This window comes from Camarhynchus parvulus, chromosome 4, assembly GCF_901933205.1.
Source record: "Camarhynchus parvulus chromosome 4, STF_HiC, whole genome shotgun sequence".
NCBI classification, from domain to species: domain Eukaryota; kingdom Metazoa; phylum Chordata; class Aves; order Passeriformes; family Thraupidae; genus Camarhynchus; species Camarhynchus parvulus.
In genome coordinates, this window is record NC_044574.1 from 14,693,241 (window position 1) to 14,705,396 (window position 12,156).

Here is a 12,156-nt window from a genome sequence, read left to right on the forward strand (position 1 = left end):
CAGAGCAAAACTAACCCCAAAGCCTTTCCTCCGGTGTCACGGCGGCTGTCGGCTTTGGGAACAGAGAGCTCGTCCAGCCTGTGCTGGGGCCGGGGCAGCCCACGGGCAGCCACTGCTGCCGAGTGCTGCTGGAGGTGCCAGCGCGGGGACATCTAACCTGCGGGCTGCCCGAGCCAGGGCAAAGCGAAATGACAGCAAGGGAGGCCGGAGCGAGGGGCTGACAGGGAAACAGCCCGGCTGCATCTTGGGGCGGCTTGCAGGCACAGCAGCCGATGGACAGCAGGGGCTTCCTGCGAGCCACTCTGTGCGCGGGAGCCGCAGCGAAAGCCCGTGCGAACCAGCGGGAAAGGAAAGAAGCCGGCGATGATGAAGAATCAGCGGCGCCCAGGCAATGCGGCCGCCCGTGAGCCTGGTCCGGGCAGGGCTCCTTCGGCGCTGAGAAACAGCTGCAGCCGTCACCGGGTCCGGTCCCTCCGAGGCCACTGTCCGGCCCCGGGGAGTGCTGCCCACCCCAGGTGAGCCTGCCCTCCCCTTCGGCCAGCGCTGGCCTCGGCGGAGACCCCAAGGACAGCAGCCGACGGCGGGGAAGAGCGGCCAGCACCGCGCCGAGGGCCCGGGCTCTCAGCAGAGGCTTGGAGGAGATTCAGTCCAAGCGGGAGGCTGCCCCAAGTGGCTATCGCGGCAGTGTCGGGATACAGACGGCCTGGCAGTTTCGCCGAAGCCCCCTCTTGCAGCCCAATCCTGAGCCCGCGCCCCCGGTGTCTCTGCCAGGCTCTGGCAGAGAGAAAACAATCCACCGACCCACGCACTCGCCCCAGGATCCGCCAGGCTTTCACCGCGGTGGAGGGGCCGCAGCCTGCACGGTGACGCTGCCACCGACCAGGAAAAGCAGCTCGAGGTCCCAGTGGCTCCTCCGGCTGCCCCGCGTCCTCACTGCTGCCAGCACCGGTAAATTCAGCCACCGATCCCGGCTCTCCGGCAGATGGGGGATCACTCCATCTGGGACAGGCGCTACCAAAGAAGTGATTAAGGCGCCTGGCCGGAGCGCCTGGGTCCCCTCCGCCTCCCGTAGAGGGAACGGGCATCAGCGCTGACCGGTGCAGCCGGGCAAGGTGGCCCAAATCTCCACCAGGCCCTACGATCCTCATTGTGCGAGTGGGAAAAGGAGGGATGTGGTCTGAGCTACGGCCTGAGGTCTGCTGCGGGGAAAAGTATCGCTGGGGAAATCCGTGTCCGCTCTCACGAACGACAGAAGCAGCAGAAGTAAGTGTTAAACTAAAGTTTATAAATTAAAAAAAAAACCCAAACAAACAACAAAACAAGTACAGCGGGTAGCTTACAAACATTCACAATTCATTTGAAGTAAATAATCTAGTTGAGTGCACAGTGCCATTAAAAGGGAAATGGAGGGGGAAAAAAAAGAAGGGGAAAAAAAGCAACGAGTTACCTTGGAAGAAAGAGACTGTAATTACATTGCTGAGCAGATCAGAAACCCCCACCCCTGGAGGAGAGCTCTGCAGAAGAATTGTAAAAGGCACTGATGGTATTAAAGTTTCCTGTTACATCGATTTCTTAAAAAGCCTGACTAGAAATATTCACATTGAATATAAAAATAACAACAACAACTTTAATACATCTGGAAAGTGCGAAAAATCCATAACTCCTCCCTCCCCGAACACGGAAAGATCTCAGGAAAAAAAGGAAAACAAGAAGTCAGAGTTTCGATATAAGTCTCACCCTTTTGTGACATATTTATCCTTTGCCAGGGATCATGGAGTACAGGAATAACATGGGCAACAAGAGCAGGGGGACCTGAAAGAGGCTTCCATACATTCAGCACCATACAAGGCACACTCAGTTTGCAACAAGTTGGAAGACCAAGGAGTCAGACGACAAAAATAATCTTCCTTACAATCCACTGAGGGAGTCCTTGATCTCCTCTTTTGAGTTGCATTTGGTTTTGCGGGTTGTACTTTTTTTTCCCCTCTCCTTTGTTTTCTCTCTCTTTTTCTCCACACAATATCGAGTCTCTACCCATCCGAAGCAAAATAAAACAAACAAAAAGTCTACACCAAATACACTGACAACATGGATACCATGAACAAGTTGTGCCGAATCGCGAGAGTCCTCGGCTGGCGGGATGGGGACAGGGTGAGGGTCAGGGTGGGGGTGGCCAAGAAGTCCTACGTTGAAAGAGAAGAGGGTGAGGAACCATCCAAAAATATTAATAATAAAAATAACAATAAAATAATAATAAATACTGTCCGAGGCACTGAGAGCTGCAGCTGGGGCTCTGGACTTGAGAAGCTGAACGGACGGATTGATGGATGGCGGGGTGGCAGAGGGAAGATGGGTTTCCTGGCTGCCAGTGTGTATGCTGGGGGTGTCGGGGCCGGGGGGCTGTGTATGTGTGCCTCTCACTGGGTGCCGGCAGCTGCGGCGCAGGTGGACAGAGCCCACCCGGGAAGGCAGTAGTAGGGGTAGTAGTAGGATGGCTGGAGGGAGAGCAGCGAGGGCGGCCGCAGCACCTCGCCAGGGTGGTACTGTCTCTGGTCGTCGCGCACCAGCACCTTGACGGCCACCTTCTTGGCGGCGGGGGCAGCGGCCAGGAGGTCGGCGGCCATCTGCCGCCGCTTGGTCTTGTAGCGCCGGTTCTGAAACCAGATCTTCACCTGCGTCTCGGTGAGCTTCAGCGAGGCGGCCAGGTCGGCCCGCTCGGGCCCCGACAAGTAGCGCTGGTGGTTGAAGCGCCGCTCCAGCTCGAAGACCTGCGCGTGGGAAAAGGCTGCGCGGGAGCGCTTCTTCCGCGGCTTCGGAGCCGCCGCCGCCTCCTCCTCCCCCGGCAGCAGATTCCCGCACTTGCCCGCTCCGTCCTCTTCCTCCGGCGGGCTGCGATCTGCGGGCAGGGCGAGAGCACGGCGGTCAGGGCAGGCAGGCACCGGGACAGCGGCATCCGCGCACAGGCGCGCTCCCTGCGGCCGGTCCGCAGCGACGGGGCGAGCGGAGAGCTCTCCGAGCCGCTGCCCGCCCCGTCGCCGGGACAGCCGCCGGCAGCAGCCGGAGCTTCTCGCTCTCCTTTAAGCTCCGGGCGCCCTGGCGAGCTGCGGGCTCCGCCGGGCCAAAGGCCCTCCCCGATCCGCCCTCCCTCGCCCCGCGGGACGCGTTTCGGGTTTTCTCTCCTCCCTGGCACAACGGAGCCTGTCGCACAACTCCGGGAAGCCGGCGGAGAGCCGCGGTCATCTCCCGCTCCCAGCCCTCCGGGACCCTCCCGCCCTCCTCGCGCGGGTGCGGAGGAGCCGCCATCGGGGTGACCCCTACCTGAGACGGCGGCCGACATCTCGCTGTCGCTGAGGCCGGTGGTGTCCCGCTCCGCCGCCTCCGCGGGCTGCGCCTCCTCCTCCGCCGGCCGCCCCCCGCCCGTGGCTTCTGCGGGGCGGGCGCTGCCACCGGCGCCCTCCTCCTCGGAGCGCCGCTCGCCCTCGGGGTCCTCGCTGAGCGCGGAGTCCGAGTCCCAGCCCGCCGGCGTCCGCGGGGCCGGGGCGCGGGCGGCGGGCGCGGGCAGCGGCGGGTCCTCGGCGGCGCCGCACAGCCGCCAGCCGCCGGCCGCCCCGGGAGCGGCGGCCGCCCCGCCGCGTGGCGGGCGCGCTCCTCCTTCTTGTTGAGGATGGCTTGGATGGAAAAAGGCGTCAGGGCGTTGCCGCCGCGGACGGACATGGCCCGGCGACGGGCAAGCCCCGCGGACGAGCAGCGGACCGTGCCGCGCCTTCAGCTGGGCGACCGCATCGCCGGCCGCCGCCGCGCCGGTGCCGGGCCCTGTTCTGCCGCCGGGAGGGCGGGCGCCAGCGGGAGCAGCCTCTCTGCGCCACTGCCGGCCCGCCCGCCCATAGGGCCGGGGCCACCGGGGCCACCGCGCTGCGCCGGGCGCCGCCGCGGGTCCCTGGCGGCACGGGCGCTGCCTCCGCCCCGCTCTGTCCCGCCCCCCGCCCGCCCTCCGCTTTTTCTGCCGGCGGCGCTGCCATCCCTCACGGCCGCCCGACAGCGCCGGCCCCGCGCCTTCCCATTGGGCAGCCCCCGCGCGCCCCGCCCGCCCATTGGCTCCCCGCCGCGGGCCGATGCGGCTCCGCGGGGCGCGCGCCGGGGCGCGCCGTCCCTTTAACCCCTTGCGGCCCGCGGGGCGCCCCCGCCTTGCCCGGCGCCCCGGCCGAGGAGACCCTCGAAGGGACGGTCCCTCTCCGTGGCAGAAAGCGGCGGCTTCCACCTGGACAGTGCAGGATCGTAGTGCAGAGGTGTTTCCCCCGTCTCCGTGTCTCAGCAGAACGCTGCAGCCTGGCGCCGGGGAAAGGTTCGGTCCCTGACGGGAGAAGTGGCGGGGACGGGACCGACGCCGCAGTGTGGCGGGCATTGCTGTGAGCCGCTGGGGAAGGGCGTCGGAACTCGCCTGTTCCGAGTCTGCCGGGGACCGAGACGCCGTGCCGGTGCGGGGCTGTACGAGCGGCGGGATGAGCGCCCAAGCCCCTGGCCGCCCGCGCTGTCGGGGTAAAGGCAAATCAGCCTCGGCCGGCTTTGAAAGCTGCGCTTTTCACTATTGCGTTTGTTTAAAAACATGGTCGGGTTTATATTAAGTACGGTGTTCTGTCCATGGGGCTTATAAAGCACGTATTAGGAAAGCAATTTCTCGCCGATTAAACTCTTTTCCCTAAACGATGCTTTCCCTAAAATAAAACGGCCCTACACAGGAAGACTTCGGAAACTATTACACGTACGTGAATTGTATATCTGCGACTCGTTGCCAAAACAACAATATGACCCCAAGCATCACTCTTTTCTCTTTTTCAAATATTATTGGTTTTCTCGGAGCTAATAAAAATACCAGCAAGGGTATCAAGCAGGTACACGAGAAATGAAACGCCTGTGCTTCACGAACATGGGTGTTTGGTGCTGGGTGAACGCGGCAACATAAGGAGATAAAGCACAGAAAAAAGATGCCCGCAAACCCGCTGTGCTCCATGAACTAAATTCTCAGGGTGTCACCGGGCTTCACCACAGGCGTGTGGCCACGCCACCTCCCTACTTGATCTCACAGAGACGAACGTCGGTTTGCAGTAGACTACGAAGCGACAATAATTGATTTTCAACGACTCTGGCACGAATTAAATGTTTTCAATCATAATTTTTACATCAAAAATAAATCCATAAAATAATCCTACTTTCAGACACAGCGCAAAGCTGGAGAGCACCTCTGCCTGACTAATCGGGAACTGTCTTTATCTTTCTGAACAAACTCAGACCATTTTAATAATCCTGCTTGGACTCACCTTTTACCTATCTTTTTCCCCAGGAAAGCCATCGCTTTGCCACCAAAGCCTTCGGTATCACGATACACTAAAAAATTATCCAAAGGGGAATTTTTTTAAGAGCTGGAGGTAAACAAGAAGCATCTAGGGAAGGTGCGAGAAATCCACTTACGAGAATATACGTACGGGGATACATAGGGCGCTAGGAAGGGTGTCCTGCACGAGTGTTTTAAAGGCTCCTTAACAGCCAAGAGATGAAATTTGGGATGTCAGAAGAAACGAGCGGCCTCAGACACGGGGACAGAGGAAGGGCTGGGGGTGCGGGTCGTGGGAGTCGTGGTTTGGATTGGCGGCCAGAAGCGGGTTCGGGGCACGGCGGAGACAGCGAGCTCCGGACAGGAGGTCTCTTTTGTCGGGCTCTGCTCAGGTGCGGCAAAGGGCCCGGAGGGAGGCAAAGCGGGCGATGCCGGGGGCGGCGAGCGGCGGGGAGGAGGGCGAGCCTCCCCCGGTGCAGCCTCCCACCGTGCTCCGGCACACGGAGCTCCAGCCCAGGAAGACTCTGATTTAGAGTTTCGTGCCCAAGCTGTTAAAATACCTGCAGATGGTTTACAGTGGCTGTAATTCTCTGCTAATTTGCTCACCTCTTCTTTCCCCCCCACCTCCTTTTCTCTTTTTCTTTCTTAATTTTTTTTCCTCCTCCGCCTACTCGGGCGATCTCTGCACCCTCTTTCTGATGAGCAAACCTCTGTTTGGGGGAGGAAATGCCTGGGGAAGAGGCCGGGAGGAGAGCGGGGTAAGGCGCAGAGAGAGGCGGAGAGAGGCCGGGCAGGGCCGGCGTGCCGGGGCCGGGGGCCAGCTGGGTGGTCCCGGCCCGCCCGGCCCCCAGCCCCGCCGGGGAGACGGGCAGCGGGAGGGAGGGAGAGAGGGAGGGATGGGGGGAAGGTTGGAGGGATGGGGGGAGAGCGGCGGCCCGGCTGTGCCCCGCGCTGGCCGCCCTGCCGTGGGGCTGGCCCCGCTCCCGCCGCGCTCCGCCGGGGCACAGCCGGAGGGCTCGGGCTGCGCGTTCACGGCGTGCTGGGGGCACAGGGCGCCCTTCGAGTGTGCGACGGAGAAACCGGGAGCAAACTCTCTCTCAAATAGGCTCAGAGTGGACATGATGGACGCAGTGAAGAGGCAGGGCATGTCTGAGGGGGACGATTCCCACCTTGCCTCCATCCTCGACAGAGCTCCGCACCTCCCATTCCTCGCTGTCTGCAAGCGGCACAAGCCTTAATACACACACCGTGAGGTACCATAACACACGGATCCGCCGTTTCTCAGTCGTGTGTTACATTTCAGCGGGGAAAGACCAAACCCGCCGTGCCCACAGCTGCCTCTCCCCGCGCCCACCGGAGACCCCCGGCTGCCTGTCCCGGGCCCGGGGTTCGGCTCGCTCCCCTGTCCCTCCGCCGTCCCGGGGCCCGGCTCGCTGTCCCGGGGCCCGGCTCGCTGGCCCGGGGCCCGGCTGGCTGTCCCGGGGCCCGGCTCACTGTCCCGGGCCCGGCTAGCTCCGCTGTCCCTCCGCCGTCCCGGGGCCGTGCCGGTGCCGCCGGTGGCCGGGCTGCCCCACCTAGAGGCGGCCAGGCCGCACTGCCCGGCCCGCGCTGCCCTCGGGGCCGCGCTCGGCGGTGACAGCGGGACCGGGGCAGTCAGGCCGAGGCCGTGCGGACACCCGGGTGCCAAGGCACGGCCCCGGTGCCCGGTGTGCCGTGACAAACCACGGCGGGAGCGGGACAGCGGAGGGGAGCCCGCCTGGCTGCCGTGTGAGGCGGCTTCTCTCAGCCACCTGAGCCGTTCTGAGCCAGGTGAGAGGCAGCGCTCTCACAGAAACACTGCATGTGACATGTGGGCTGATGAAATGGGGAAAGATATGTTCTGCTTATTAAAGCCTTTTTACCACATGTGAAAGCACAAGGAAAGGTGGCTGCAAAACCTTAAAAAAGCCTTTGTAGAGAGCACAGATTTCTCCATAACATATAACATTGTATAAAAAGACTCCCCTGGCTGGGAGTACAGTGCGCTGGGAAAAGGAAACGTTGTAGCTTTTCCTTCAGGGTAGGATTTGCCCAGTATGGGAAAATAATTAGTGGTGTAATCTCCATGTGCCAGTTTTGGGGCAGAGCCAAGCTAGCACAGAACCGCTTCTGCCTTCCAAGCTCCTCTCAGCTCCAAGGCAGGCCAAGGAGCTTCATGGCCGGGGGCTGCCACACACTGCAGCCCTCTTGGCAGCACCTCCCAGAGCCTGCATGGTGGTAGCTATTAGTTTTGCCATACCTTATTAGAGGTGATTTTTTTCTAGACACAAACTGTCTCCCCCAACTGGTTTTCCTCCCGATATACTCAGGCCAATGCAAATCCTTGCTGAGTCTCCTGCTGGGTCTTTCAGGGACTTAGGTGGAAGATGGCAGTGGTACAAACAGTGCTTCCTTCTGTAAGGAATTTGAATCCCTTGTTGGTAATGGGGAAGATTTCTTTCATTCCTTTTACCTCAGCTGTGCTGCTCTCTGACTGTGCAACAAAGACACACAAACATATCCTGGACAATTTGCTGGTTTTGCAGGAAAAATCTTAGGTCATCTGCTTTTGAGCAGGTTTTGACTCTATTTCTTGAATCATAACAATTTATTTCCAACAAATGTAACTGTAACTACACAGTAGGTGACAGCTGTACATCTCTAAACCACTCTCCTGTCAAGATTTCTCCATGTATTCCATGAGGGATCTCATATAAGTGACTGCTGCCACACTCAGTCTTCAAATTGCTTTTTGCAGTTGACATCAGGATCCTGGGTTGTTGCTGAGATGTCACCTGTAGGATGCTTACAGACTTGAGTGAGAGAAGGATTTACCTTCCACAATTAAGAGAAAAATTTGAATGATTTTTATAATTCAACTGAATTTGTGCAAATATAATGCTGACAATGAGAACTTTATTCTCACTAATGTGACAACATTTTAAAAAATTAGCCCAGTAGGTTTTAATAGCTGCTTTACATTCCCTTTCATTCCTTATTTGGGGAAAAGCCCATGTCCTTTAGGGCTGGGAGGCTCAAACAAAAACACTTCTACAAGAGTTTACAACCAAGCTGAAAAGAATGCTTGAATTTTGCTGGTTGCATATATACAGTGACACATTTTCTCCCAGTTTTATTGCTCAGAGATGCTGTTTCTGGCAAAACCAACCCAAATCTCCCTCTTGTTACTTCATCTTTACACTAACAAGTGAAAGCTTGGCATGCAGAGTACCAAGCATGAAAAAAAGCATGAAAATAAACCTACCAACATTTCATTTAACTGCACAGCAGTTTCTCCTGAATTATTCCTCCTTGCAAGGCCTTGAAAAGGAAAAGGCATGCAGGATGTCTAACCACATCATGCTCTCAGGAAGGAGTGGAGCTGCATGGCTGTGTCTGGTGCTTGGTGCCAGGAGCCAACAAGTTCTGTACACACTGAGAGCCCTGTCCCACAACAGCTCCAGGCATCACAGCTTTTGAAATAAATCTTCTCTTTGACTGTCTCCTTATTTCTATGCTAGGTTTCCAACTAAAGACATAAATGGCTATATATTCCTTATTTTCTGATGTAGTTACCTGTAGGATAGCAATACAACCTGGATAAGATTAGCTTGCTTTACTAACAAAAACCAAATCAGTATATGTAAATAGCCGGGTGCTTCTCACACTCGTTAAGTAAAGCTTTTGCAGACCCTGTATTTAGCTTTTAATCTGTTTATTTGCAGTACCTGATAGAAAAATTGAAGTAGAAATGTCATGTATGAGTGAGTCATCCACACTCATATGTGAGTCATCCACACAAGTATATTTACTTGTTCTGAATTTTTCCCTATTATTTAGTAGAACATTTTAATGACTATCCACCATATTACAGTATATGCATTTCCTGTGTGCAAATCTCCAGGCTTTTAAGAATACTCCTAGCACAGATTAATCATTTGATGTTTATTTGGTACAACATCATATGAAGTCCAAGTTTCCTTTACCACTGCTCTTCTGCCTATATAGAAATAATAACCTTTCCTACTTTTTGTTTGAAGTAGTTGAGCTCACTTTTCACACATGATGGACTAACTTTGTAACTAAATCAATGCCTGCATTGGGGTATTTAACATTTAAATATTTTTATTGCTTTTGATGCTTAGGTAAATCAAATTAGCCTCTCAGGATACTGGCACTCTTTACATTTCTAAAGTAATTTTACCTCTTTGTCTAGGGGTCACTTCTTTATTGATAGCAATTCAGTACTAATTTTATATTAATGTTTCTATCTCTTTATTATTCATATCAGGAGTAGACACCCACCAAAGGTAAAATCTGGGAGCGTTTGGGACTTATAAATTTTCACAGATCACTGGTTGCTCAAAAATTTCAGAATTTGAGATCAAGGACTTGTTTGTTTCACATCCTTCTCCCACTGAATAGGAAGCCTGAACTGTGGAGATGGGATGTGGCATTTCTGTGTGTTTTGGACAGTCTCTTGCATGCAGTGCTGGCTGATGGGATGCTGCTTTGAGGAGCAGACCTGACTCAGGAGCTCCTATTCTGACTCAAGTGTCTCAAACACGGTGTGTTGCAGAGAGAGAATTGTGGAATATCCATCCTATTTTGGACCCAGGCCTGTGTGATTGCCTTCCTGTGTTGGAAGGGCAATCAGAGGTGTCAGAGCAGCAGCAGCAGCACCCATCAGTGCTGGCTCTGGTGCCAGGAGTGCCCATTGTGCTGCCCAGCAGAGAAGGAGCCAGGCAGTTTAGACCAAGAGTCTCACTCCATGTGAGGGAGGCACCCCATCCTCCTTGGGAGCACTGTGACCCCTCTGGGAGGGAATTCCCCAGCTCTGCCTCCAGCTCTGCCTGCTGTGTGATGGGGCTCCCTGCCTGCAGCTCACTTGCAGGCTCACACTGCTGGCCTTGCCCAGTGACCTGGGGTGGAGCAGCCAAGCCAAGCAGTTTGAGCATGGAGAGCTGGGATCCAGGGCTGAGTTTATGGAGTTAGGGCAATTAGCAGGTTCACTGTATGAGTTGTTTCCACTGGCAATGATTTTGTATGTACAGTGACTGTACATTTCATCTGAACACAGCTTTTACATTAAATCACTAATTCTTTTGGCTTGCTCAGTGAGAATGCAAATACTTACATGAACTTCACAACTAAATGAGTGACTCTCTTTTGTTCAGTACACCTGCAGATTTAATTGGCTGCCTGAAAATTACAAACCAAAAAATCAAACATGACACAAGTTGTCTGCGGGCAATACAGGTATTGTCCTTATTTTCTAAGTATTTCTTAAAGGAAAGAGACTTTGGGCACATCAGTTGTGGATGACTACAAATAAGCACCCTGTTTTCTCCTTTGTACCCTACCCATTAACTGACCAAGTGTAAATGAGATGGTTGGAAAAACATCCAGTACTAAAGGATTCCTGTGACTTAGTGAGAAACTTTTGTGATGGGAGATGGACAGAAATGTAGATGGACAAAGCATCAGTTATGGATTCCTTGGAAAACCAAGAAAATCCTTTTATTTCTCCTGGTTTTTCACAACTAAAGGATGCAGAAATATGTCTGCAAGTGAAACGGAGTAGAGGAGTGCTGTCTGGAAGGAATATTTCCAAGATGGCAAACTGTGATATCCTGCACTATGGATGAGGTTATTTTTGGCAGGACAAATGAGAGCTTTCTGCTCTCCCTGCTTTGGAAGGAAGGTAGTCTGTGGTGTGACCTTCTGGTGCTTTATAGCATCATCTGTATTTTATGAGAGCTGATTAACAACCCCATGTTTTTATCCATGTACTCTTAGGTTTCCAACCCTGTACAGGACCAAAGTAAACTGCTGCCTGTAGGAAGCATTAAAACACAGGCTTTGGTTAAAAATGTTGCTATCAACTCTCCTTTCATATCTCTGGAGGACTTCAGATGTGTCTATATTTCTTTGACACACTGTACACTTTGTGCAACACCTCTCAAAGACTGTTCTGCACCAGATATGCTCCCTCATCAGGAAACACAACTCAGTAAAATGAGTTGTTATGCTTTATAGCTCCAAAAAGATGTCTGCAGTATGGTCTTCTGCAAAATAAGCAGCAAAGCTGTGGTAGTCCCAGATTTTTGTGCTGTTGTGATGATTTGGTCTGGCTGTCTGAGCTTTCCAAACACAGATGGTATGTATGTCTATGGATCAGTCATGGATATCCATACCTCTGACTTTATCCATAGTCATCATGCAGGGAACAAAAATCTCCCATGGGCAAAGGACCTTCATGTACAATCATATTTCTTTCACAGAGTTTAATTTATCTATTTTAGTGTGTCCTTGACATCTAACTGTAACAAACCTCTGCAAGCATAAGACCTGAATGTTGACCCTGAATCCCTGTGAGCTGTGGGCAGGCTCTGGGAGAGCAGCAGCGTGCTGGAGGGAAGGGTGGGCATCCTGCAGTCTGTGGAGGATATGGAAGAACTTCCACCTTCCAACCCCAAATGCCTCAGTCCTTGGCCTGCATATGGCCAGGTGCACCCTGCAGCTCCTGGGGCTGCTTTCTTCATGGTGACTTCAGAAGCAGGCCCGGGCAGCTCAGGTACCTGCTTTGGTATAAAGTAACAGCTGCTTTTACAGAGGATATAGTAAATGTCAGAACACCTGGATAATGAGATAGTGAGATCCTTTCAGTGAGGAGGAGGCAGGTCTAGCAGCTGTGGAGCTGAAAAGACAAATCAGTGTCATGACGGGGATCTGTGAATTGTTTTGTTCCAATAGCCCCAGCCCTTTGGACATGGAATGTGGTAGTGGTACTTGTGAGCATTGCAGTG

The 12,156-nt window shown here is 54.5% G+C and overlaps 1 protein-coding gene across 1 annotated transcript; it reads right to left on the reverse strand.

Moving 5' to 3' along the window:
* Positions 1–1,312: 1,312 nt before the first annotated feature.
* NKX3-2 (NK3 homeobox 2) lies at positions 1,313–3,856 on the reverse strand. Its single transcript, XM_030947270.1, is given in 3 exon segments — positions 1,313–2,896; positions 3,319–3,645; positions 3,648–3,856. Coding segments are annotated over 3 exon segments (873 nt in total). The 5' UTR covers positions 3,715–3,856; the 3' UTR covers positions 1,313–2,417.
* Positions 3,857–12,156: the final 8,300 nt, after the last annotated feature.